This window comes from Thamnophis elegans, chromosome 2 (assembly GCF_009769535.1).
Source record: "Thamnophis elegans isolate rThaEle1 chromosome 2, rThaEle1.pri, whole genome shotgun sequence".
In the NCBI taxonomy this organism is placed as follows: domain Eukaryota; kingdom Metazoa; phylum Chordata; class Lepidosauria; order Squamata; family Colubridae; genus Thamnophis; species Thamnophis elegans.
The window spans coordinates 124,333,836-124,357,475 of record NC_045542.1 but is presented as its reverse complement, the minus strand read 5'-3'; the positions used below and the strand labels follow the sequence as shown (position 1 = coordinate 124,357,475).

The 23,640-nt window shown below is 36.8% G+C and overlaps 1 protein-coding gene across 1 annotated transcript in view; it reads left to right on the top strand.

Moving 5' to 3' along the window:
• Positions 1 to 23,640, top strand: part of GRM7 (glutamate metabotropic receptor 7) — a 474,525-nt gene that overhangs the window by 246,417 nt on the left and 204,468 nt on the right. The window contains exons 3-4 of the mRNA XM_032210561.1: positions 762 to 903; positions 11,371 to 11,525. Coding sequence (XP_032066452.1) covers positions 762 to 903; positions 11,371 to 11,525 — 297 coding nt within the window. The remainder of the gene's footprint in view (positions 1 to 761; positions 904 to 11,370; positions 11,526 to 23,640) is intronic.

The following is a 23,640-nucleotide window of genomic DNA, read 5'->3' as shown; positions in this document are numbered from 1 at the left end:
TTGCACTGTATGTCAGTTTGATTTTCATGGAAATCCATATTTTCTTCTTTGAAAGCCTGGTACTTTCTCATTTTTCAATTTTGTGTCAAAAAAGTTTCTAAAGATATATAGTTCAAGTGTTATCATTCAGCATGGAGCTCCATCCCGTAGAGTAGACAACTGCTCTCTGTGTGATAGAAAGTGGCCTATATATAATCTGTCACAAGAGGGGACTTGAAAACAATCCACCTAGATTCAAGATCTGAGCCTCTAGATGACATGGAAGACATCAGGTTCTCTTGTGGGGTCCTGGACTCCCCTCTTTATTATTTTGTGACAATGGATATAATGGACCAAATTCATACTGTGGACTTTCCAGGAGAGCATCCAAGCAATGGGTAAAACCAAAGATATAAAACATAAAATCCAGGCAGATACTTAGAAGCTTTTTTCCCCCCAGATTTTGTGAGGACTCAGATGGGATAAAATGAGAAATATAATAAAAACTTAATTCTGGGTCTGATTATTTATACTATTTTTTTTTAGACTAATCAGACGCACTCAACTTATTTAATTATGAAAGTCCATAAATCTTAATGTAGAGTATGCATGTAGAAAGTTTAGAGCCACATCCCCTGTACCAAACTAGGCCAAAATCCACTTTTCATTCTTTTCTTTTTAATTATATCTTCCCTCTAACTACTTTTTTCTTCCAATTTTCTTTCTTTTTTTCTGATTTACAGATTTTAGCATATTGTCTTCTTTTTTTTTTCTGTTAACAGGTGATCTCTGCATTGCCCAGTCATTGAAAATCCCACAGGATCGCAAAAACAAGACCTACGAATTTGATAAAATTATCAAGCTGCTTCTAGATACACCCAGAGCCAGGGCTATCATTGTCTTTGCCTACGATGAGGATATAAAGTAAGGATGCCTGGAGAAATTGACTTGTTTACATGTTAACTTGTTTACATAGGGCAGGGAGTTTGAACTGAAAAATAGCTATAGCACAATTTGTGGCTTGCGTTGCCTGAATACATATTTTATGGTATCCGCATTCTTAGGCTTGTTATCATATGAGCAATAAATGAAGTAATAAGCATGTTCTTGGATAGTATAATTTCAGATTAAAGGAGCAGGATTTATGGATAGATTTTTCCCCCTGTACAAGAAAAACTCCTTGAATAACATTCTAGCAAGCTGGCAGAGAATATCAGGAAGAAACTTTCTCATGACAACAAGCACAATATGTTTGATTACATAACATCTCAGCTGCTGTAGTAGTGGCAAAATCTAGAAACCGTTTCCGAACATCTTCTACATGAGCTTGGTTACAATATGTTTTGCATGCCTCAAATGCCACTGTAAAAAAAAAAAAAAAAAACCCTATACCTCCAATCAATTGCTTACATTCTAGACAGATTTCTTTTTCCACACTGGCTTTTGAAGCTTATTATTCTGCACTTTGAAGTCTGCCTCCTCTCATCTGTTAAAGCAAGAAGGACAATCAGAAGCTTGGAAAGCTAAATTGGATAAGTGGATGATGAGGTCACTGGCCTTGTGATTCTGTCTCTTCCACCATAGCACTAGAGCAGGCATCAGAAACCATCAATTTGTGCAAAAATAAATGTGCAACAAGGCTAAACTACAAGGCAAAATGTTTTGATTAGGTATGCTAATTATTGGACATGTATGTTTTGAAGGACCAAACAAGCAAAGCATTTGAAAGTTCACCTATGCAGATTCATACATATAGACTTTATAAAACTAAACTGATTTAATCATGCAGATCGAATGTGCTGCAGACGACTTTAGAAGAGATATGGGACTAAAACTGCACCTAATAGAAAGGAAATATTTAATCTATCATTTTGCCAGAAAGTATTATGATATGAAGACCTTTAGCAGTTTTCTTTTCAGCACACAATTAGAAATAAATGTAAATTCCAGCCACATCACTGCGTTCAGAGTAGATAGCTGAAAACCCAGTAAATGGGAGTGGGGAGTTACTGCAGCTGCCAGTATGCTATAGTGAAGGTGAAAAAAGTGGTACCTTTGACTAAGGGAGGGGAAGAAATTGAATAGTATTGGTCATCCAATAGTATAACAAATTAGACTAGTAGCATCTGTTAAGCAACATCTGACCTCATAAAAATAGCCAATTATGAGAATGCTGACCATGTTGTCTCAGTGTCCATAGGAGCTCCAGTTTAATAGACTGCCTCTGGTTCCAAGCTCAGAGCATTAGCAAAATATGTGAGGGAAATTGCATGAGGTGGCTGTGTTCACCTTAATATTAACTGGCAATAATTTATATAACTCTGAAGCAGAAGTGCATGCATAATCAAGCAACCCTGCTTCAAATTATTACCCATTTCTAAAGTGGCATGCTTGGTAATTTAAAGGAGAGAAAGAGAGAAATTGTGAACTATATAATTTATTACCAGCATGTGTCTCCAGACAGAATGGATTATACCTATTATCCTTCAGTTATATTGGTTGCACATCTGGAGGGTGCTCACTTGAAGAAAATTGAATTATATATTGATGACAGTGGTCTGGAAGAGCCTGCAAGAGTGCAGTGCTTGGGACTCAGAGGTGTGTTGCTTTCTATGTGACTAATGAGAGAAAAAAAATCAAATCTAGTAAGAATTTGTACTTCTTTTATGTAAATCAGGGGTATCAAACTTGCGTCATCATGGAGGCATCACAAAACTTCCCCCCCCCTTTGCTAAACTGGGCATGGGCGTCGCCATTGTGTGATGCATCTGGGCTGCGAATTTGACAACCCTGATCTAAATCACCCATGAACTGACATCATGTAGAGATCCAGTGAAATGAATGTTTCTTAAGTCCTAAGAGTGATACTATAAAGAAGAAACTCAGGCTGACTCATCCCTGACTCACCAGAGTAGAAAAGGGAAGGGGGAAGAAACACAGTCACATTTGCAAGATTCTGTTATTACAACCTCTCTCAATTTTTTAAAAAATATAGATCTAGTGTTGTTGTGGACCTTGTTTCCTGATCTGGGCTACCTCAAGAGGCCGATACGTAGCTCTTTGGTTCTTATGAGACCTCCCTGAATAATAAGCCCAATCAGGCTTTTGAGCGCATGTGCTAAAATAAGCCTTCCCCCCAAAATAATCCCTCCCTGAAAATATTGCAACATAGCAGCAGCCATGAGGTGACCATCGTCGCTACCTCCTACACCTCAAAAATAATAAGATCTCCCCGAAAATAAGGCCAATCGCTTATTTTGGGGGTCAAAAGAAAATAAGACCCTGTTTTATTTTCAGGGAAACACGGTAACATTTTAGTTAATTTCCTTTTAGTCATTTTTTAAGTCATCACCTGTATTTCTGAAGTATAAATTATGGCCTGGAGGGATGAGCAGGTGAGACTAAGCTCAGAAGAGAATTAGCAAGTAGTAGTTTCCAAAGCAATCTTTCTATTATTCTTTCATAAACTAAGTAGAAATTCTGACATATTTTCTCTATGGTTTCTGGTCCTCTTGTGAGTCAAAGAGATAGCAGAACGCTCTGCAATTGATAGACAGTCGCCTAAGTTCCCTTTTTCAGCTTGTTTACACTACGGGGTTTCTTTCACGATTCTAGTTGCAGCTCTAAGCCCAACAGGCCTAGAATCATGTCTATGTATTTTCCATTGGCTTCAGAGACAGGAATCTGAAATACTAGAAGCATTGAAGAATTGTTAATTTTCAGAACTTTCCAGATACAAAATGAATTCATGAAAGGGGAAGAAACGGTAAAAGAGAGGCCCATGCTAATAAAAATGAAATACTTTTCAATATGGCCATTTTAATCGGGAAACCTGATTAAAAACCGCTGACCCTTTTTTTCTATGACACTGGCCAATATAAAGGGTTGAATTAAAGTGCTGTGATTCCCCTAATAAGTTTTGGTTATCCTCTTTTAGATTTTGCTTTGCAATGCAGTGGAAAAAACAAAAGACAAGCAGTTGGAAGACTTGAAACCATCAGAGCTACTGAAGCCTATTGATTAGAAAGGCTATTAAAGTGTGCTGACTATAAAAAAAAAAAAAAAACCTGCTGACCTTACAAGGTTCATAGCAGCCAATCCTGCTTCTATAGTCTGGGATGGATATGTTAGTTATCACACAATAAATTAAGTTTTGCTTCCATAACCCTAACTATAGATTTTCCATAAATCTGAAAAAAAAGAAAACGGCTAAAGCAACAAGTTTAACTTGAAGTTCAATATTAATATTTGGTTTTAATCCTCTGTATGTAGTTTTCATATCATGCCAAAACAAAGATTGTCCTTGATCTGAATTTCCTTTTATGGATTTTCTTTTGAGTTCTTTCCTCAGGCAAAATCCAGTTTTACATTATTTCCCCAAAGTGTTAACCATTGAGTTAGAATACTGGAATTCAATTTCCATTTTTGACTGGAAGGACAAATACAACTTACAGATCTCTGTTCCGATATAATAAGATTTATTTGAAATTCAAGGGACATGAAGGGAAAAGGGAAGAAAAAATATTTATACACAAGGCTTACAGCTTATAACTAAAATTTGTTCCATCCTTTCCCAAACCAGGTATTCTTTCCCAGCCAGCATGCTTATTGATGAGAAATCTAAGAATTAAAATTATTCAGTAAAAGTAGTCTTGTAAAGAAGATTGCAATATCTGAGCTGGTCAATTATACCAGTAGACAGATACATAATTACCATTTAATATTACAGAGATCAATTCTCAGTCTTGTGTTATTTAAATATTAAAGATTACTTGGATGATAAATCAGAAAATATGACTATCAAATTTGCAAATGAAATAGGGATTGCAAGCGCTTGGAGGAGAGCATTAAAATTCTAAAGGATCTTGACTGGAAAAATGGGCAGAAACCAGCAGGAAGAATTTCAACAAGGACATGTATGCAAAGTCCAACATTTGTTTGGGAGGAATCAAAGTTGTGAGTAGGAAATCCTACCAGACAAATAAGAATTAGTAACCTTGATTGATCAGCAGCTGAATGTGAGCCTACTATACCATATAGCTGCAAAGAAACGCTTGGCTGCTTCAGAGAAGCACAATGTCAAGATACTGTAAAGATAAATTATGATTTCATTCTATTCTACATTGCTCATACAGAACCTAAAATCTTCAGTTGGATCCAGGGCTCTGCATTTTAGAGAAGAAGATAAGCACAGGAACATATCTAGAAAAGAACAGTTAAAATGATAAAGGGCTAAAATAAAAGAAAACTTGCAATGGAGGGTTGGAAGAACTCTGGAGAAGATTATTTATTTTTTGGTTTGGTTTGGTTTGGTTTGGTTTAAGTTGACACATTTAGAAATCACCCATCTTCCTCACAGAGTGACTCTTCTGGTGAGGCATAACTATTTTCCCCCCAATGCAGGGCTGAAATGCGTTGAAGTCTGCTACTGGTTTCTTTCGTGCATGCACGTGCGCCATTTGCCCGAACCAGTAGTAAAAAATGCTACCAGTTCAGGCGAACTGATAGCTCTGACGATCAGCTGTGCTACAATCAGCTGTGCCGCACAGAAAACATGTGCCACAGCTGATTTTTGCACAGCTGATCATTGGAACTACTGGTTTGCCCAAATCGGTAGCATTTTTTTTTACTACTGGATCAGGCAAACTAGTCTGAACCAGTAGTATTTCATCCCGCCCATATGTATATAGTCAAGGAAACTGAAATACTATCAAGAATTGCACAGAGTTGTTCCAAAAAAACAAGACGTGTTTTACATTACAAGGAGATAGATTTAATGGGATATTAGGTTTTTAAAAAATCCTAATGACAGCGGCTGTACTGCAATGGACTGCCTTATGTATTGGCAGGGGCATTCTTCTGAAGCTATATGGTAATCTGTCAGAGATGTTTTAGTAGTAGATACCTGCCTGGATGGAGGCTTAGATGATTTGCAAGGTTTCTTTAGTTTGTTATTCTTTGATAGAAAGCAGCTGAGTTGGGAAAGCAGATAACCCAAAAGGCAAAAGAGAGATATAGAGTGATAACACAGCCAGGACTGTTACAAAACCTCTTCTTCTTGGCTCTCTTATAAATGAAATATCATTTATAAGTTAAACTTGTCCCTGTTTTCTCTTCCCCAAATTCCATGATTCTAAGAATACATGCTAGGCAGGCTTCGTAAAGTTACTTTTTTTCTGTCCTTGAGTCATTCAATCAGGTTAAGAGAGCATTTTCATGTTAGTTATCACTGGGAAATAAATCCATTATTTAATGCAAAATTTCAGCCTTTTTTTCATGGTTTCATCTCTAATGTATTGCAAGGCCACAGGTTGCCCTCACATAAAATAATTGCTGGCTTTATTGTTTGAATGTGTTGCTTTTGTGATACATTATTATTTTATTGCATGGATTCCATTTGTATGTGATCTTGATACACTAGGATAAAGGGGAAATCAAATATATTTTCACTGCTTTGTTTCAGGATAGCTTACAGGAAAATAGGCAGGGAGTTAGGGAATATGATCTTTTTTTTTCTTTTGAACCCTAGTCTGTTAGACTATATCACAAACTATTGAAGATTTTGTTTTGATGAATTACGTGGGGTCATTCACCTGACATTTCTGCATAGTATCAGGATGTGGGGAGAAAGGAAATATAATGCATTCAAATATTTTCATTCATTGGCTCTTTGTTAACTCAGGGTAGAATTGAATGTTATATTGGTTGAAATAACATGAATGTCTGGAAGTTATTCCCAAATTTACTCATTGAATATATTCTTCCTATATACTCAAGCAATGCTTCTTTTGTTCTCATTTCTGAATTGTAACTCACACATGAAACAAGGCTTGCTATTATGCTTGATTCTCTTTGAAAGAATCAATAGTACCCCTCAAAATAATTTTAGATGGATCAATGAACAGTAATTTCATAAGAAAGTAGTATGGAGGAAAATGGGATTCTGCTAGATTTGGAAGCAATGTTTTGGTTGATTGAGTAATCTTCCAGGCAGTTTGTGATGAAGAAGTGAGAATTATTCAAGTGTAATTTTGTATGTGTGATGAACTTCATTAGACTTTTGCAATAACTTAGTTGAATGGCATCTTCTTGATGCATTATTTTATTTTTTCCAAAACAAACTAAACCACATTTTTCTTTCTTGGACAGTAAAAATCTCTATATTTCAGTTCTCAGGCAAAAGTTTTAAAAATTTGTGTTTTAAGAAAGAGAATGAATGCAAATGTATCTGGGAATTAAATAATTAACATCACTTTTAAAAAACTCTTTTGTAACACAATAGAATAGAAATAAGTAACTGTTATTTACAAAAAATGAGCATATAACATTTTTGTGAGGAAAGAGACTTCTGCATTTTTAGTTCATGTACGATTTAAATCTCACATTCATTCTCCATTCAGTGACAGAGTAACTAAGATCCTTTATATACAGTAAATAGAAAAAAAAATATTCACATTATTCCCTTAAAACGTTTTATGGGTTTCTTTAAAAAAACTAATTTGGGCATTAAGCAGTCTATTGATGATAATGATTTTTATTTCTTTGAGGCTCAAAACTACATAGGTCAGTGCTTCGTGTCTTAGGAAATGAGTTTGATTCTACAACATATGCTATAGTGACACCATTTCTGTTTCATTTTTTTTCCTCTTGTTGATCAGTGACAAGTATTTGAAAAGTTGCTGCCACAGCTAGATACTTATCTGAAACAGCAAATATTTTGTTTTTGCTTTATGAAATGGAAACTGACCTTATTTTGAGCTATCTCATTAACAGATAACAGCCATACCAGATTTTCAAACAGGGTCTGTGTCAGGGGTGGGTTCCTGCCAGTTCTAACCTCTTCTATAGAAGAGGTTCCACAAATCTACAGTACCATTTAGAACTGGTTCCAGCTCCCTCCCCCTGCCCGTCTGCACCATGCTTGCCCCGCCCACCACTCACTGATTGGCTGGCTCACCAATCACTCTGACCACCTCTAGAAGTCCTATCTAAACCTTAAAGTCTTAAAGCTGTCAGGTTTGAACATCCCTGGGGGTTTTTTTCTAAAGGGTTAGGGGTGCAAGGGTCTTGTAACTTGACAGCTTTAACACTTGCATGCTTCAAATGCCAGAGTTTCTGAGCCAACATTTTGGTTGCTAAGCAAGAGCATTGTTAAGTGAGTTTTACCACATTTTACAAGTTAACCACGCCCATCCAGTCACATGGCTGCCAAGCCACTCCCACTCGGTCACATGGCCAGCAAGCCACTCCCACAAAGCAGGTCTCACCTACAGAACAGGTTCTAAAAAATATTGAAACCCACCACTCATCTGTGTTCATGTTTGATTAATTATTATAAACCATTACAAAAACAAATGGGGGTAGTTCAGGGTACATTTGGAGAGCTTCAGTTGAGGTAAACTGCTGGTAGCAAGATATGAAAACAAGCATTTGTGTGGCTCTGGATTACACTTCATAGATTTTAACTTCATATTAATGTCATGGATTAGTAGTATCTAAAAATATATCTTTGCACAAATTTCTGACTGAGAATACTCTGTCCAATTTTCATCTGGTTGTGGCTATAAATAATTGTATTCAGTGTTACACATTTATTTTTCCCAAGTGGAACAATGATTTCTATCTCCATTAGCCTGAACAAAATCCGGTGTGATCAATCTTCCTCAAACTTGATTAAATTAACAAATGATATACATTATGACTCATATTCTAACTCATAGACATAACTGTTATCCTTAGCTACATGGTTCACTTCACTGTATTTTAAATGAATCATTTAAAACATATAGAAATATGACTTGCTATGAACCAAATATTATTCTCTTTATTTTCAGAGTACTTCTGAATATATAAGTATCTTTAAAAAATGAAATTAGTGGTTCTGTGTAAAAATTAAGGTAACTGTGATCAGTTTGCATTCACAAAAATAGGTAGAAGTAGTCCTTGACTTTTGACCATAACTGAACTCAAAATTTCTGTTGCTAGGTCAGACAATTGTTAAATGAGTTTTCTCCATTTTATTATTTTTCTTGCCACACTTGTTAAGTGAATCACTGCAGTTGTTAAGATAGTAACACGGTTTTTAAGTGAATCTGGCTTCCCTATTGACTTTGCTTGTCACAAGGTCATAAAAAGTGGTCACATGACCCCAGGACACTGCAACCATTATAAATACAAGCCAGTTGCCAAGCATCCAAATTTTGATCATGTGATCAATGGGATGCTGCAAGAATCGTAATTTCTCATTTTCTCAGTGCTTTTATAACAGGGGTGTTAAACTCAATTTCATTGAGGGCTGCATCAGGGTTGTGTTTGACCTGGCAGGCCAGGGGGTGTGGGCATGGTCCACTTGACATCACCCATGTTAGTGGCACCTGTGGTCCAAGGTCTCTGCCAGAGAAAATGTTCTTCCAAGCTCCATTGGCTGCAACAGCCTCCTGCAACCCTTTGCCAGCAAAAACAGAGCTCTCCCAAGTTTTCACTGGCAGAGGTACCGTGGGCCAGCACCCTGCAGGCTGGATTCCCAGTCCAGGCCTTGAGTTTGACACTCCTGTTTTATAACTTTGAACAGTCACTAAACAAAAAGTTGTAAGTTGAGGACTATCTTATCATATATTGTGATGAAATCCAATCAAGCAGCCATTTTATGAATGATCTTCTTTCATGGCAGCAATTTTGTAACTCAAAATTATAATTGGCTCTTATTTCTTCAGCTGAGTCTATGAGAGAGAATGTAATTTTATTAGTAGCTAGAAATCCAAAAGACATAAATTATATTCAAGCTGCTTTGAATCCAGAATTTGTTTTATTTTATTAAACGCAGACATCCAGTTGACAGTTTCATACAGATCACAAGATTTCTTCATACATGCAACCTGAATTAATTGAGAAAGCTCATTTGATACTTATTGAATGTTATCATTATTTGGGCATTAAAATTACTTGGTAATTCATTGTAAATTACTTTTTCCACTAGGTCCTAATCTATCCTAATTTCATTCTTGGTCATCTCAAAAGTCCATCTTGTCCAGCATTGTCTTCCCATGGTCATAGATATTGTTGCACTGAAAAAGCTCCTTGGCACTAAGCTAGCAATTTGCTTGCAATGGAAGGAGGAGATAGTAATCCTTTCTGTCCTGGTTAAAATTCTGGCAACATTATATGATGGTCATAGGGTGATTTTTGCTACATTTGAGATTGCTGAACGTTCTCTGAAGCATGTTCTCCCATCTGATCTAGCTTGTCCCCCACTTGTAGGATATAATTAATATTGCTTGAAAGAGGTCTGGCCTTTACTTAGTTTTCCCTAAACATCTCAAAGGTTCCTGACACTTTTTAACCATATAACAACTAAAAAAGAAAAAATCCTATAGAAATAAGAGGCGCTTTCAATAACTCCCTCAGGTTGACCATGTCTTGCCTAGGATTATGTCACAAGTTCATGTAGACTCAGACCTACCTAGAAAAAATTGTTCATGGCCCAAGTTCTCCTGGTACCTTCATCATAGCATAAAGTCTGCCACCATCATCTCTTAAAACAAGACTTTGCTCCTTTGGGATATGTAATCACACACACACACACACACACACACACACACACACACACACACCTTTAATCAAACTGCTCATAACAGAGCATCTACTTGTATTCTTTGCAACTGATATTGTAACTTGCAAGTAAGGTGATTATACAGTTTTCAAGACCAATAACCATTAGTAGCATTATCTTCTACAAATTTATTTTAATCCGGGCTATACTATGGGGAAAAAATGTCTTTTTTATATGTATTTTCCTAATATAATATTTTACTGTACACATTTCCTCTTACAGTCTTTTTTAAAAGGAAATACTACTTACAATATCCTATTGAGTTGCAGAGTTTGCAAAAGCATGGCACAGACAAGTTTGTTGGAATTTTGCAAAGTATGAATTAGTTAGGTTTCAACTAAAATGCCAGCTAAGCACATTTCTATCTCTTCTTATGCTAGAAATCCTTCCATCAAAACTGATACTTTCCCAGGAGACCCAAAGATGAGGATGGAAATATATATTATATGGTTTAGCAGGCATCAGTGGTACTAATGAACACTATGCAATATGACTTGATTTATGGAATATGGTGTTATTGAAGAAATAATGCTTAATTTCTAAATTACATTTCTGCATTTTCAACTACATTAAATTTCTTAGCTGATAGTACAAGCCACAAGACAATGACAAGCTGTTCTTGTTCAATGATAGTTTTTTTTTAAAAAATTCTGATTTTCCAGTCTGGAGGATTCATTGTTTTGGCTTGTTAGGTAATTATTTTCTGCTGGTGAATGTTCCACCATATGAATATACTCTTTTTCTTTATCCCTCTGAGAATGATAACTGTTTCCTCTTTACAGACAAATCCTCACAGCAGCAAAAAGAGCTGATCAAATTGGTCATTTTCTGTGGGTGGCTTCAGACACTTGGGGTTCCAAAATGTCTCCAGTAATTCAACAAGAAGATGTTGCAGAGGGAGCAATCACCATCCTGCCTAAGCGGGCAACCATTGAAGGTAAGCCCTACCTATTCTCTTGGCCTCCATGTATAATTCATTTATTTTTTTTCTTGCTGATGCTTTATGTAAAGGCAAACTGTGCAAACTGAATCCGTATAAAGATATTTTTCATACATCACAATCTTCAGAAAACGAACATCAATGCAACCTAGTTGAAGAGGAGCCATCAGGATGCTGATAATCTGCCTCCCTTCCAAATGCTGCTATTTGTAAAGTAGGGTTTTTTTTAAGCATTGTATTTTTTAAAGGCTTGGGAGGTTTACAGTCAATGCTTTGAATCACTTCTGATGGCAAGAAATAGCACAGTAGATATTTGAAGCATAGATGCTTTGCTGGCAATGCTATAGTTATATTTCACATAAGACACTAGTAAAGTCTGGAGTACTGATGTAGACTCTTGATGAATGCAGTCATGTGTACAGCAACTCACAGCAGATTCTTTAGCAGTATCCAGGATTATGTATGCAGATGTCTGCCTGTTTGTTGGGAGATTCCCTTTTTGTTCTTGGGTGCCTCCCAAGTCTGGTATGAAATAAGTCTTAGTCATCTAGTGCAGTTGGACTTCAACTCCTCTTGTATTTCGTAGCCTGAACTCTGTTTGGTTGTTGAATTTCTGAGATGGGTCTGTTTGTTTCCAAGTAGATGATTCTGTTACTTATAGGACTACATCTCCTATCTCAACACCACCTTAGCTGCTTCATTGGCGGCAGTAAAATGGGGGTAAGGACGATGATCAAAGGATGCTTATGAAATTTTTCACCAACAGTATATGTTTCCAGCATGGGGATCACTCCAATTGCCTAGCTAAATCAAACATGCATCTCTAGTAGGCAGCAGTAATATATGAAAATGTTGGAGGTAATGACAGTAGCAGTGAAATCATATTGATTAGGAGAAGACAGTGGTAAATCATTTCTGTACTTTACCAAAAATGACAAGGATAGATAATCTAAAGTGATTAATGACTTAATGCTTAATGATGCACTCCTCAAGTCAAATGATACACAGTATGTTACTAAAGAACAACTGTGGAACTCTCATAATACTAATGGTGTTTATGATAGAGCTAGATTAAAGACTTTGGACAATCTAGTTGTTGCTATTGCCATGCAGGATGAGAAGATGCAAAAACAAAAATATAGGGGGAACATGCAACATGGGAAGCCTGTGCATGGGAAAAGTCAATAAAATGGAAGATGAAATGAACTGGCTATACATTGACATTTTAGGCATCAATGAATTGAAATAGAGTAAAGTTGGACCCTTTTCAGTCAGAAGATCATACTATTCACTACTGAGGATATTAAAAAAACAAACGGAAAAGAAGGATGGCTTTTCTTACATAGGGAAGATATATATATTAGAGTACAATGTAGTCAATGACCGAATAATATCAATTAGCCTTTGCAGACAATCCTTTAATATGATGGTTATCCAAGCTTATGCTCCAACCACTGATCCAGAAGAGCAGCAGCTTGATGAGTTTTGTGCTCAAATCCAATTTGAAAGGTACAGAACGTGCAAGCAAGATATGTTCTTTGTGTATGAAAACTGAAATGCCAAAGTTCAAAATAGTAATGATGAAAATGAAGTTGGATTGTGAGGCTCAAGAAAGAGAAATGAAGCATGATAATGACTTACCAGTTTCAGCCCATCCAAGGACTTCTTTCTAACTAATACTGTCTTCAAGCAACTGAAGCAATGCTTACATACATGGACATCACTAGAAAGTTAACGCAGAAATATAGTTGTCTATATTACTGATACAAAGAGATGGATGTACTCAATTAAAATGTTATCATATCCAATGACAAATATGGAACAGGTCATGAATTGTTCATGTCCCAATTCCAGGTTAGGCTAAAATGTAAGGTTAAAACAATATGACTAGTTACCATGATGAGCATATATCCATCATTTTTAAAGTGGAATATAAGAAACACTTTGAAGTCCTGAACATCATTGAATAGAGTCCCAGAGGAATTGTGGAATGATATCAAAATATTCTTAAGATGAATGCAAAAAGATACTGCCAGAGAACAAAGAACAGAAGAGAGCAAACTGAATCTAAGAACAGATGATGAAAATTGCACAGAAGAACAAGGCCAAACCAGGAAAGACAAAGATCTCAAGAAGAATTTCACAAAGAATTTCACAAAGCTGATAGATTAGAGAAGCAGTATATTGCAATGATATCTGTAAATAGACTATAGCTGGAAACAGACATGAGAAAACAAAGTTTTCCAAAAGCCTCTGAACTCAGAAGGCTGTTCCAGCCTCAAATTGATATCCTAAAAGATACATAATATTAGATTCAAAGAAGATCAAACATGGAAGAACTGTATTGAAACTTCGTACAATAGGTATGTCAATATCCAAGTTACTTTGGAAGATATTCTCTATTTATAAGATCATGTATTTCTACCTGGTCAGAAAGTTACAGGAACTAATGTATTATTTACAGAATAATATGAAAGGCAAGAACCAGAAAGGTAATCAGTAAAGATTCTAACAATTCCAGCAAACCTGAAGAATGGAAAAATGACACAATATTCAACAGATTGGAAGAGGTCAACCTACATTCCAATATCAAAAAAAGAAGACTTAAAGTATGCAGACTATTGTACAAAGAACTAAATTTGCATGCTAGAGAAATAATGCTTAGGATCATCCATTGGGGATTAGAGCCCTGCATAGAAAGAAAAATGCCAGATGTTCAAGCTGATTTTAGAAAAGGCCAAGAAACAAGGGTCATTAATCATGATGCATTATAGGTAATTGAAAAAGCCAAAGAATACAAAAACAGAAGTCAAATACTTCATTTATTAAAAAATGCATTTGATTTTGTTAACCATGTAAAGCTATGGAATGTTATGGTGGTAAAAGGTATCCCTCCATACAAATTGATATTGCTATTAGACACAAACAAGCACAATCTCTTCTTCAAGTTATTGTTGCATAAAGTATAAAAGTTAATTTAGAACATAAATTGTTATCATCATGGCGCAGTGGTTAAATGCAGCACTGCAGGCTACTGCTAGATCAGCAGTTCAGCGGTTCAAATCTCACCGGCTCAGGGTTGACTCAGCCTTCCATCCTTCCGAGGTGGGTAAAATGAGGACCCAGATTGTTGGGGGCAATATGCTGACTCTCTGTAAACCGCTTAGAGAGGCCTGAAAGGCCTATGAAGCGGTATATAAGTCTACTGCTATTGCTAAGTCTACTGCTATTTAATTTTTCTTGTACTTCTATGTTGTAGGTTTACAGTATGTATAATGCTGGTGCAAAATGTATTTTTTTTCTGTTCTACTCAATATAAATGATGTAACAATACTCATTATCCCTTTGGGGCAACCCTTCCACCATTTTGCACATGGAAAAGACATGGAAAAGAAATGGGGGATGTAATGATAACAGGTACTTCCCCATTCACATGTGAGCTGTATTCACTACAGGTAGTGACGTGCAGTGAGGTCTATGGCTGGTGAGGTGCTGACACAATTTTTTTTAGACTTGTGGACTTCAACTCCCTTCATGGTATTGGACCTGGGTACTTGAGAGACTGCCTTCTGCCAATTACCTCCCACAGACCCGTTAGATCACACAGGGTCGGCCTCCTCCGGGTTCCGTCTACCAGCCAATGCCATCTGGCTACTACCCTGTGTCCGGCCCTTTGGAATGAACTCCCCGCAGAGATTCGGACCCTCACCCCTCTCCAGGCCTTCTGGAAAGCCGTCAAAACCTGGCTGTGCCGGCAGGCCTGGGGTTGATGAGTTCCCCTCCCCTCTCGACTTGTATGGCCATATGACTCTTGTGTATTTTAATTATATGTATTGTGTTTGTATCCCCTTTCCCCTTTTGAGTTGTTCGCCACCCTGAGTCCCTCCCGGAGAAGGGCGGCATACAAATAAATTAAATCTGAATCTGAAATCTGAACTCCCAGAATTCCACAGCCAGGCATGCTCAGCTCCGATTTAAAGCGACAGCATTTGTTTTTCTCCTTTGTGAAATAAGTTTCCTTCTTTCTTTTTCTTTTTCTTCTCCCTTGCCCTCCTTCCTCCCTCCCTTCCTCCTCTCAAACACACACACACACACACACACACACACAAAGTTGGATTGGAGGGAGTCAGGGACCATAGGAGGAGGCAGGAAGCCAGTCAAAGAGCCATACTGGAGCACACACACTTTCCCCCAGCCCTGGAATGATCCAGCCCAGCTTCACTGATTACAGGTTTGAAAAGACAATGTGGCTCTGCCTGCAATCAAACTACACTTGGGGAGGGAGAGCACTTCCCTCCAGCCTTTGCCCAAAGCCCTCCACCAGGAGGATGAAGTTTGAATTCCTCCCTCTCCCTCCGACCCACATGTACCTTTTCCAGCTGTCTCAGAGAGGATTTCAACTCTGTTCTTGCCTGCCATCATGAAAAGAAAAAAAAATGTAAAAGGAAAAAGGCAAGAGCTGAGGTCAGGCTGAGCTAGTTGCTGCCAGAGTCACCGTGGATGACTCTGCTTAACTGTTTAAAAAAGCCTCTAAAAAGCACTCTCTACAGGAGGAGGCAGGAGAACAACGTGCCTCATATACATCAGGAATTTTTCAGCTTTTAACCCTTGCTTAACTCTACTCAAGTGATCACAAAATGCCTAAAGTCAGACTAGATGAGGCACATCGTTCTCCTGCCTTCTCCTATAGAGGGAGCTTTTTTAGAGGGTTTTTTAAACAGTTAAGCACTAAGCAGAGTCATCCACGGTGACTCTGGCAGCAACTAGCTCAGCCTGACCTCAGCTCTTGCCTTTTTCCTTTTACATTTTTTTTTCTTTTCATGATGACAGTGGTGAGGCTCTGCCTCCCCTGACTGCACATCACTGACTACAAGCCTATGAGATGCCTCCTCACCTGCTCAATACATGCAAATTGCTGAAAGAAGCCCTTGTAATAAAATAAAATTAATAGCATACTTGATTAATCCTAAGTGGCAACAGGAGTAAGAATTGGGCATGGACCATGGTATCATAGAGTCATAGGACTGGAAGGGACCTTGGTGTCTTCTAGTTCAACTCTCTGTCCAAGGCTCTTATACCATTCCAGACAAACGATTGTCCAATCTTTTCTTGAAAACCTCCAGGGATGGATCAGCCACAACTCTGGAAGACAAGTTGTTCCATTGATTAATTGTTTTCACTGTCAGGAAATCCCTCCTTATTTTCAGGTTGGGTCTCCTTCTGACATACTACCACCCATTGCTTCCAGGTAGTATGGAAATTAAATTGACACCCTCTTCCCTGTGACTGTCCTTCAAATATCAGGAGACTGCTATCATTTCTCCTCTAAGCCTTCTTTTCATTAGGCTAAATATATTTAGTTCCTGTAGCCAGTGGCCTAGTAAACCAAATTTTTATATTTACTGATCAGAATGTTAAAAATAGCATCACTAGCATACTAAACTATAAGGAAGGTACTAATAATAAGGTCACCTAAATGGCTTTATCCACAATCCTCCATGCTATAATGGCCTTTGTCTAATAGGTCAAACATATTTAAACTTTGGTTCTGCTTTTGCTTAGGGGACTTTAGCCAGCTACCAGTACTTGGCTGGGAGCTTGGTGTACATGTTGTTGTTTACAGTTTTAATAAATAAACAATGCCCTTAGGAAAATGTACTCATGAGAAACTTATTTATGTACTCATGAGAAACCTACACACAGGATAGGAAGTCACAGTCAGTTGCAAGGCAGCAAAGGATTGAGATAAAGCTATAGTCCATATTTATTCAATCTATATGCTGAATGTATATCGAAGGAGGGTGGATTGGAAGAATATGACAGTTTTAAAACTGGATAAGAAATATCAGTAACCTGCTGCCACTATTCTGTCAGATGAAAATGCAGATGATCTGCTAGCTTCAGTAGGGTGGGGGGAAAATGAGGCTAAGATTAAATATTAAAAAGACCATGCTAATGATAACCAGTGCATCAATCATCCTTAGAGTTGACAAGAAATAAGCAAAAAAGATGTACTTGGTAGGGTAGTTATGAAGTCCTTAGAAAGTGTATTTTGTGTGTCTTAATGTCTTGAAGAATTAGAAGGCAGGAAATGATTGTGCCTTGGATTTGTTATGAAAAGAACGATTGGACTTCTGTAGCAGGATGGAAAGAGTATTGACACTTTTGAACTTTGGTGTTGGAGAATATTCCTGAGAATACCAATAGATAGCTAGGAAAGCAAACAGATCATTGCATATACTCCTAGCTCACTTGAGAAGTCTGTAGAATCTGAAAAGATGGAAGGCAAAAGAAGAAGCGAATGATCAGCAGGAAGATGAATGGACTTGATTGCAGTAGTGCGGGGTACATCTGAAGGGCTAGCTTGTGAAAAGATCATCGTGGAAAATGTCTACGTGGTTTATTTTATTTATTAAACCAATTTACATAAGCATCTGTCTTATAAGCAAGTGACTCCAAGCAGCATAAAACAAATAATAAATCCATTAAAAAGTATAAAAAACCGAACTAAATTAAAGAATAAATTGCTAAGAAAACATGATGGCAAATGATCAGTCAATTACTAGGTTTGCCTTTGCAATTGATCTGATGCATATTTGAACACTTTTGAATAGTTTCCCACTCACATGGCTTCTCTAAACTCCTTGTTCACTTGTTGGAACAAGCAGTATGGGAAATGTAGCTTGTCATCTTTTTAAACATTCTGTTGGAACTCAAAAGCAATCTTATGAAAGAAAACCATTCTGTATTTCTAGTCCTGCCAGAAAGGGAAGTCATATATAAGAGAATCATAGCCTTCTGGAAATAAGTCATTGAGGTTTTATTATTTAATCATTAGAGGCTCTATAATAGAAAGGCTCAGGTGTGCCAAGGTACAAAATCATTATTTAATTTCCTTCTCCATATGTTCAGAATGGCATAAATCATGAAATCAACTAGTTCTTCTTTTCCCTAATAATTACTTTTTAAGACTGGTTTGAATAAGGATTGTTAATCTTACATCTTAATTCCTGAGGTTCATTGCTACTACAAGGTGTTTTAATAGAGGTGGACCAGAGGTGGTATTTCACAGGTTCTGACCAGTTCTGGAGAACCGGTAGCAGAAATTTTGAGTAGTTCGGAGAACCGGTAAATACCATCTCTGTCTGGCCCACTCCCATCTATTCTCTGCCTCCCAAGTCTCATCTGATAGGGAGGAAATGGGGATTTTGCAGTAACGTTTCCCCAGAGTGGGGAGGGAATTGAGATTTTACAGTATCCTTCCCCTGCCACGCCCACCAAGCCATGCCATGCCCACCAAGCCACATCCACAGAATCGGTAGTAAAAAAATTTGAATCCCACCATTGAGGTGGATTTTCCCATTCTTCATTAGAATCTCTATATTTTCAAGACCGTCATTCCCAGGAAAACTATTAGTACCTTTTGGGGTATTGTGAAGAAGAGAGGATTAAAGAAAGTTATAAACTTAGCCGAGATGGCAAAAATTTCAGCATATCTTAAAGAACATTCAAACGAGAGATATAAACGAGACTGGAAAAAATGGATTGATTATACACAAAGCAAATATGGGACTAAGAAACTCCAGATAGCCTATGCTTAAGATTAGCAATAAGTTAAACTGTTTAAAGTTTGGGTAACAGTAAGAAGCTGAGTTGTTTTAAGATACTTTAGACTGTGTTTGTTAAAAAGTTATACCGTGTACGGGCTCTGGGAAGTCGGGGGGAGGGAAGGGAGGTGGGGTTTTAGGGGGGAGGGAGGGAGGGGGGAAATATAATATGTGTTAGATCTTAAAGTACATGATTGCACTTGTATACTGTGGCTTCTTAATGTTAGGGTAAGAATAGGACAAGCTGAACATATTGATAGACAATACAAATACACCGAAGAGAGGAGTAGAGCGAAAGAAGAAAGAGGGGTAGAGAGGGTGGGAGAGAGGATTGGAGGCAGGAGGAGAAGGAAGGGAGGGAAGGTATTGGGAGAGAGGAGTGCTAGAGGGGGAGGGGAAGTAGGTAGAGGGGAATGTCGGAAGGAAGAATGAAAGTTGGAGGGGGGTGAAAGAGGGTGTATGGTGGGTCAAGGTGGTATATTGGGTTTGTATTTTGGGGGGTATTGTTTATAAAAGCGAGGGCTGTGTTTATTATTCAATGTTATATGCCCCGGTTATGCACAGTATACATGTGATGGTATGGAATGAAATGGAAATAAACGTATTTTCACAAAAAAAAAAAAAAAAAAAGAGAGAGGATTAAGGGCAAAGTATTTAAATATGATATAGTTTACTATAAATAGATATGTTCTTCTCACTATTATTAGGATTACCAGGTAATTAAGAGCTTTTCCAGAAAATGTTTGTTAAAATGTAGTTGTTTACCTGAAATTTTCTTGTGACTTACTATACAGTCACTGGATAATGCTTTATGTAAAAGCCAGGTGCTTAGAAGAGTTCTAGTGGTCTACAACAACCTTACAGCTGGTTAGAAATGCAAATATCTCTCACACTCAAATATACCTGATGATAAGAAGGGAATAAATAATCACCATAATATATAAAGATAGCACAAAACAATCAAAATAAACTGCAGACAGAGCTGGGCAATGAAGAAAATGAATCCACATTATGACAGAACAATGTGGATACAATTGAAGGACTCTAAATTCTTAGCCAAAGAATATTAATATTATGTTTTGTTCCTGACAATTAGGCTGCTTCCTGTTATTTTCTTTTTCCTTGTTTTCTATCTGTAACTGAAGTATAATGGGCCAGGAATTAACTGCTGCTAAATTATCATGCAACATCCTTTTCATGTTTTCCTTCAAAATATTGTTACACTCCCATCCTCTCCTCCTTTCAAAACTAGAGAAACAGGCTATCATACTCATTCTTTGATGGTTTGGTTTTTATGTGTTAGTCCGCACCAGCATGTGTTAAAGTTTCCAGCAGCTATTCCTGACAAGTTTTCAGTTTTGTCATTGTTGTTAACTAACATCCATCATTTCACTCCTGAGCGTTTAGGGAAAATGATGGGTGAAGAATGGTTCTTTTGAGATCCAAATATGAAGGCATGGAATTTGCTTTAATGGGATTGGGCTGACTTGTGAGTCTTAAAGGTTATGAGAAGGTTTTTGTTTTTGGATAAACTTTAGAAATGTAATTAGTCAATTCAGTTTTTCTTACAGCTCAACTTTTCTGTCTATCTATTTCATCCATGAAAACCTATAGTGTCTGTCTGTCCGTCCAGCCATCCATCCGAAACAAGATCAGATACATTTTCTCAATACTGACCTTTCCTAGTTTTATCTACAGACAGAGTTCAGGAAGTAGGATTTTCTTACATGTGGAGGGAAGCTATAGATTCCAAATGTGGACCATGGGGATCTTTATGTTTCATGAATAATTACTGCTCATTTCTTAATGTCTACCTCTTTTAAAACTATTTTGATATCATATATCCAATATCAGTGCAACAGCAATAGCACTTATATACTTCTTTACAGTGCTTTACAGCCTTCTCTAAGTGGTTTAGAGGGTCAGCGTGTTGCCCCTAACAATCTGGGTCCTCATTTTACCAACCTTTGAAAGATGGAAGGCTGAATCAACCTTGAAACTGGTGAGATTCGAACTGCCAAATTGCAGTCAGCCGGCAGTCAGCACAAGTAGCCTGCAGTATTGTACTCTAACCATTGCACCACCGAGGCTTCTATAGTGATAGTTATCAATAGTTATTTGAACTTGTCATAAGAACCTCAGGATTCATATATTAATGTTAATTAGCAGGATTCAGTCATATTTCCGTAGAAGTGTTTATTAACTCACATTGCTCTTTTTACCTATCTCAACCTTATTGAAGGAAGGTTTGCAGAATCATGAATATAGCTGCCATATTTTCTGTTTTATCATTAAACTGTACATCAAATTGAAATGGGAAGGGACATTTTAAGATCATATTTGTATATCCAGCTATTCCCAAGACAGTGTATATCCCTATTGGAAGGCAGATAAACCGGTAGTAAAAACTATGAGTCTCCATCTGTTTAAGTCAAATGATAAAGTGTTAAACCAAATGATGAAAACCTTTTTTTTAATTCTTATTGCAATGCTGTATATGTTGCATTTTAAATATTTAAAAAAAACTATTATGGCCTTTGTGTTAATATGACAATTTGTTTTATACTTTAAGTTTTTTCATCATTTTTCTTGATAATGAGCTTTCCAGTGGTTTTATAAGACAAAGATGCTAAAATGAGTGACTAAAAAAAAAAGTGGCATGCATACCACAGAGATTGGTCCTTCCCCCCCCCTCAAAAACTATTTAGTATCAGTAAATAAAACATAAACAAGCAGTTAGAACAGAAAATAATAATTTCCAATGAAAATAAATATAATTTTTCAAGGTTTTTATTATTTAAAATGTAAGACCAGCATGCCTTATTGTTAAATGTGGGGTATTTTTCAGGGCTCTTCTGTTCATTTTTAAAAAGAGAAAAATCTGAGAGTTGAGATGTCTTAGTATCTCACTTGCATTAAAAGTGATATCTCCAAAGAGTTTTAAAGTTATTCTGGATTCTACCGAATTTTCCAATCTGCTATATAGAATGATAACTTATAAGTATAATACATCTTAGAAGTCACCAAGCTGGGAATGAAAGTGTCTTGAGACTGATGGATATGAAAAAATATGTTTCTTTCAAATTAAGCTCAAATCTTGGTCACTGTGTGGATATATCCAGATAGTCATCTTTCTAAGAATGTGAAAATGGTGTGTCATTGCTTTCTTCCATTTTTCCCCTTGACTTATCCAGTCTAGTCCACAGTCCTAGCCTCTTAGAGTTTTCTCATCTAAGTGTTAATAATCTTGCACTGCTTAGTTTTTTGAGATGAGCTAAAATGGATTAGGTTGTTGTTATTACTGTAAGTCTCCCAGAATCTCTTTATTGAGTTAGAAATTAATAAATAAATAAATCATCCAGCTGAGACTGATACTTCAGGATTTTTATGGAAGTTAATATTATGAATGAAGGCCAATAGATATATCTCAGATATATCTGAGGATCTGAGGTTGCAGGATCCAATCTGGATCGCTCACTGGGATCAGAAGTTTAGCCTTCTGAACCTTTGGACTTATGCTGGAATCCACCCTCATATTCAGAGAAGTTTCCTGAAGATGAGCTCCAGCATGAGTCTGAAAGGTTAAATTTCTGATCCCTGTGACTGACCTAGGTTAGATTCAGATTTCAGAAGTTAATGTTTTTGGCAATTAAAGTCTCACAAAATTGAAGTATCCATAGTTCCAATGTACTCAAATAATAGAAAAGAAATGTTGTGATCCAATAATGTTGTATTAGTTATTTTGAAAGAATTCCGTTAGCATATAGCAAGTGACATGCTGGTGAAACATATTTGTCATTGTCCAAAAGACTGATTATCAATATAGGCCTCCTATGACTTTATATGAGTCTTAACATAGCCTGGTCTTGTCTGATGTAATTATTTGAAGGAAACAAGGAGACTGCTCTTATATAATAATCAGTTTATATGGCATTCTGTTTAAAAGCTCTGTTTAATCAGAGCTACTTAGTATTGATAAGCAATAAACTGTACGTATATTTAACCAACAAAAATCAATAAAACTGTCTGCATTTTCTCCAGATGGTTTTACCAAATCTTATTTAGACGTAGGAAGAAAATTGTAAAAATAATTTTATGAATTTGTGTGTGTGTGTGTGTGTGTGTGTGTGTTTACTGAACAAAATGTCTAAATAACTTTTTTTAAAAAAAAAATCGTACTGTCTCAAAAAATGTCTTTGGTAATTTAGAATGGGTGGATTTCATCCTCTTAAGTAGATGTTCTATCCCAGTGATGGGCAACCTTTTTGGCGTGGTGTGTCAAAAATCGGCAAAAAATCGAGCATAACTCGCGTTGTGTGTCACTTCGACAAAAACATAATTTTGCGCAATTTATAGTTTAAACTACAAAAATATATAATTGCAATATAATTGTATTTAATAAACCAAAAACAAATTATTTAACATACCTGCTTAGTAACTTCTTTGTTCATCAGTCACTTTTTTCAATGCCATTGTAACTCTGGTCACTAAATGTTTTCCCCCTC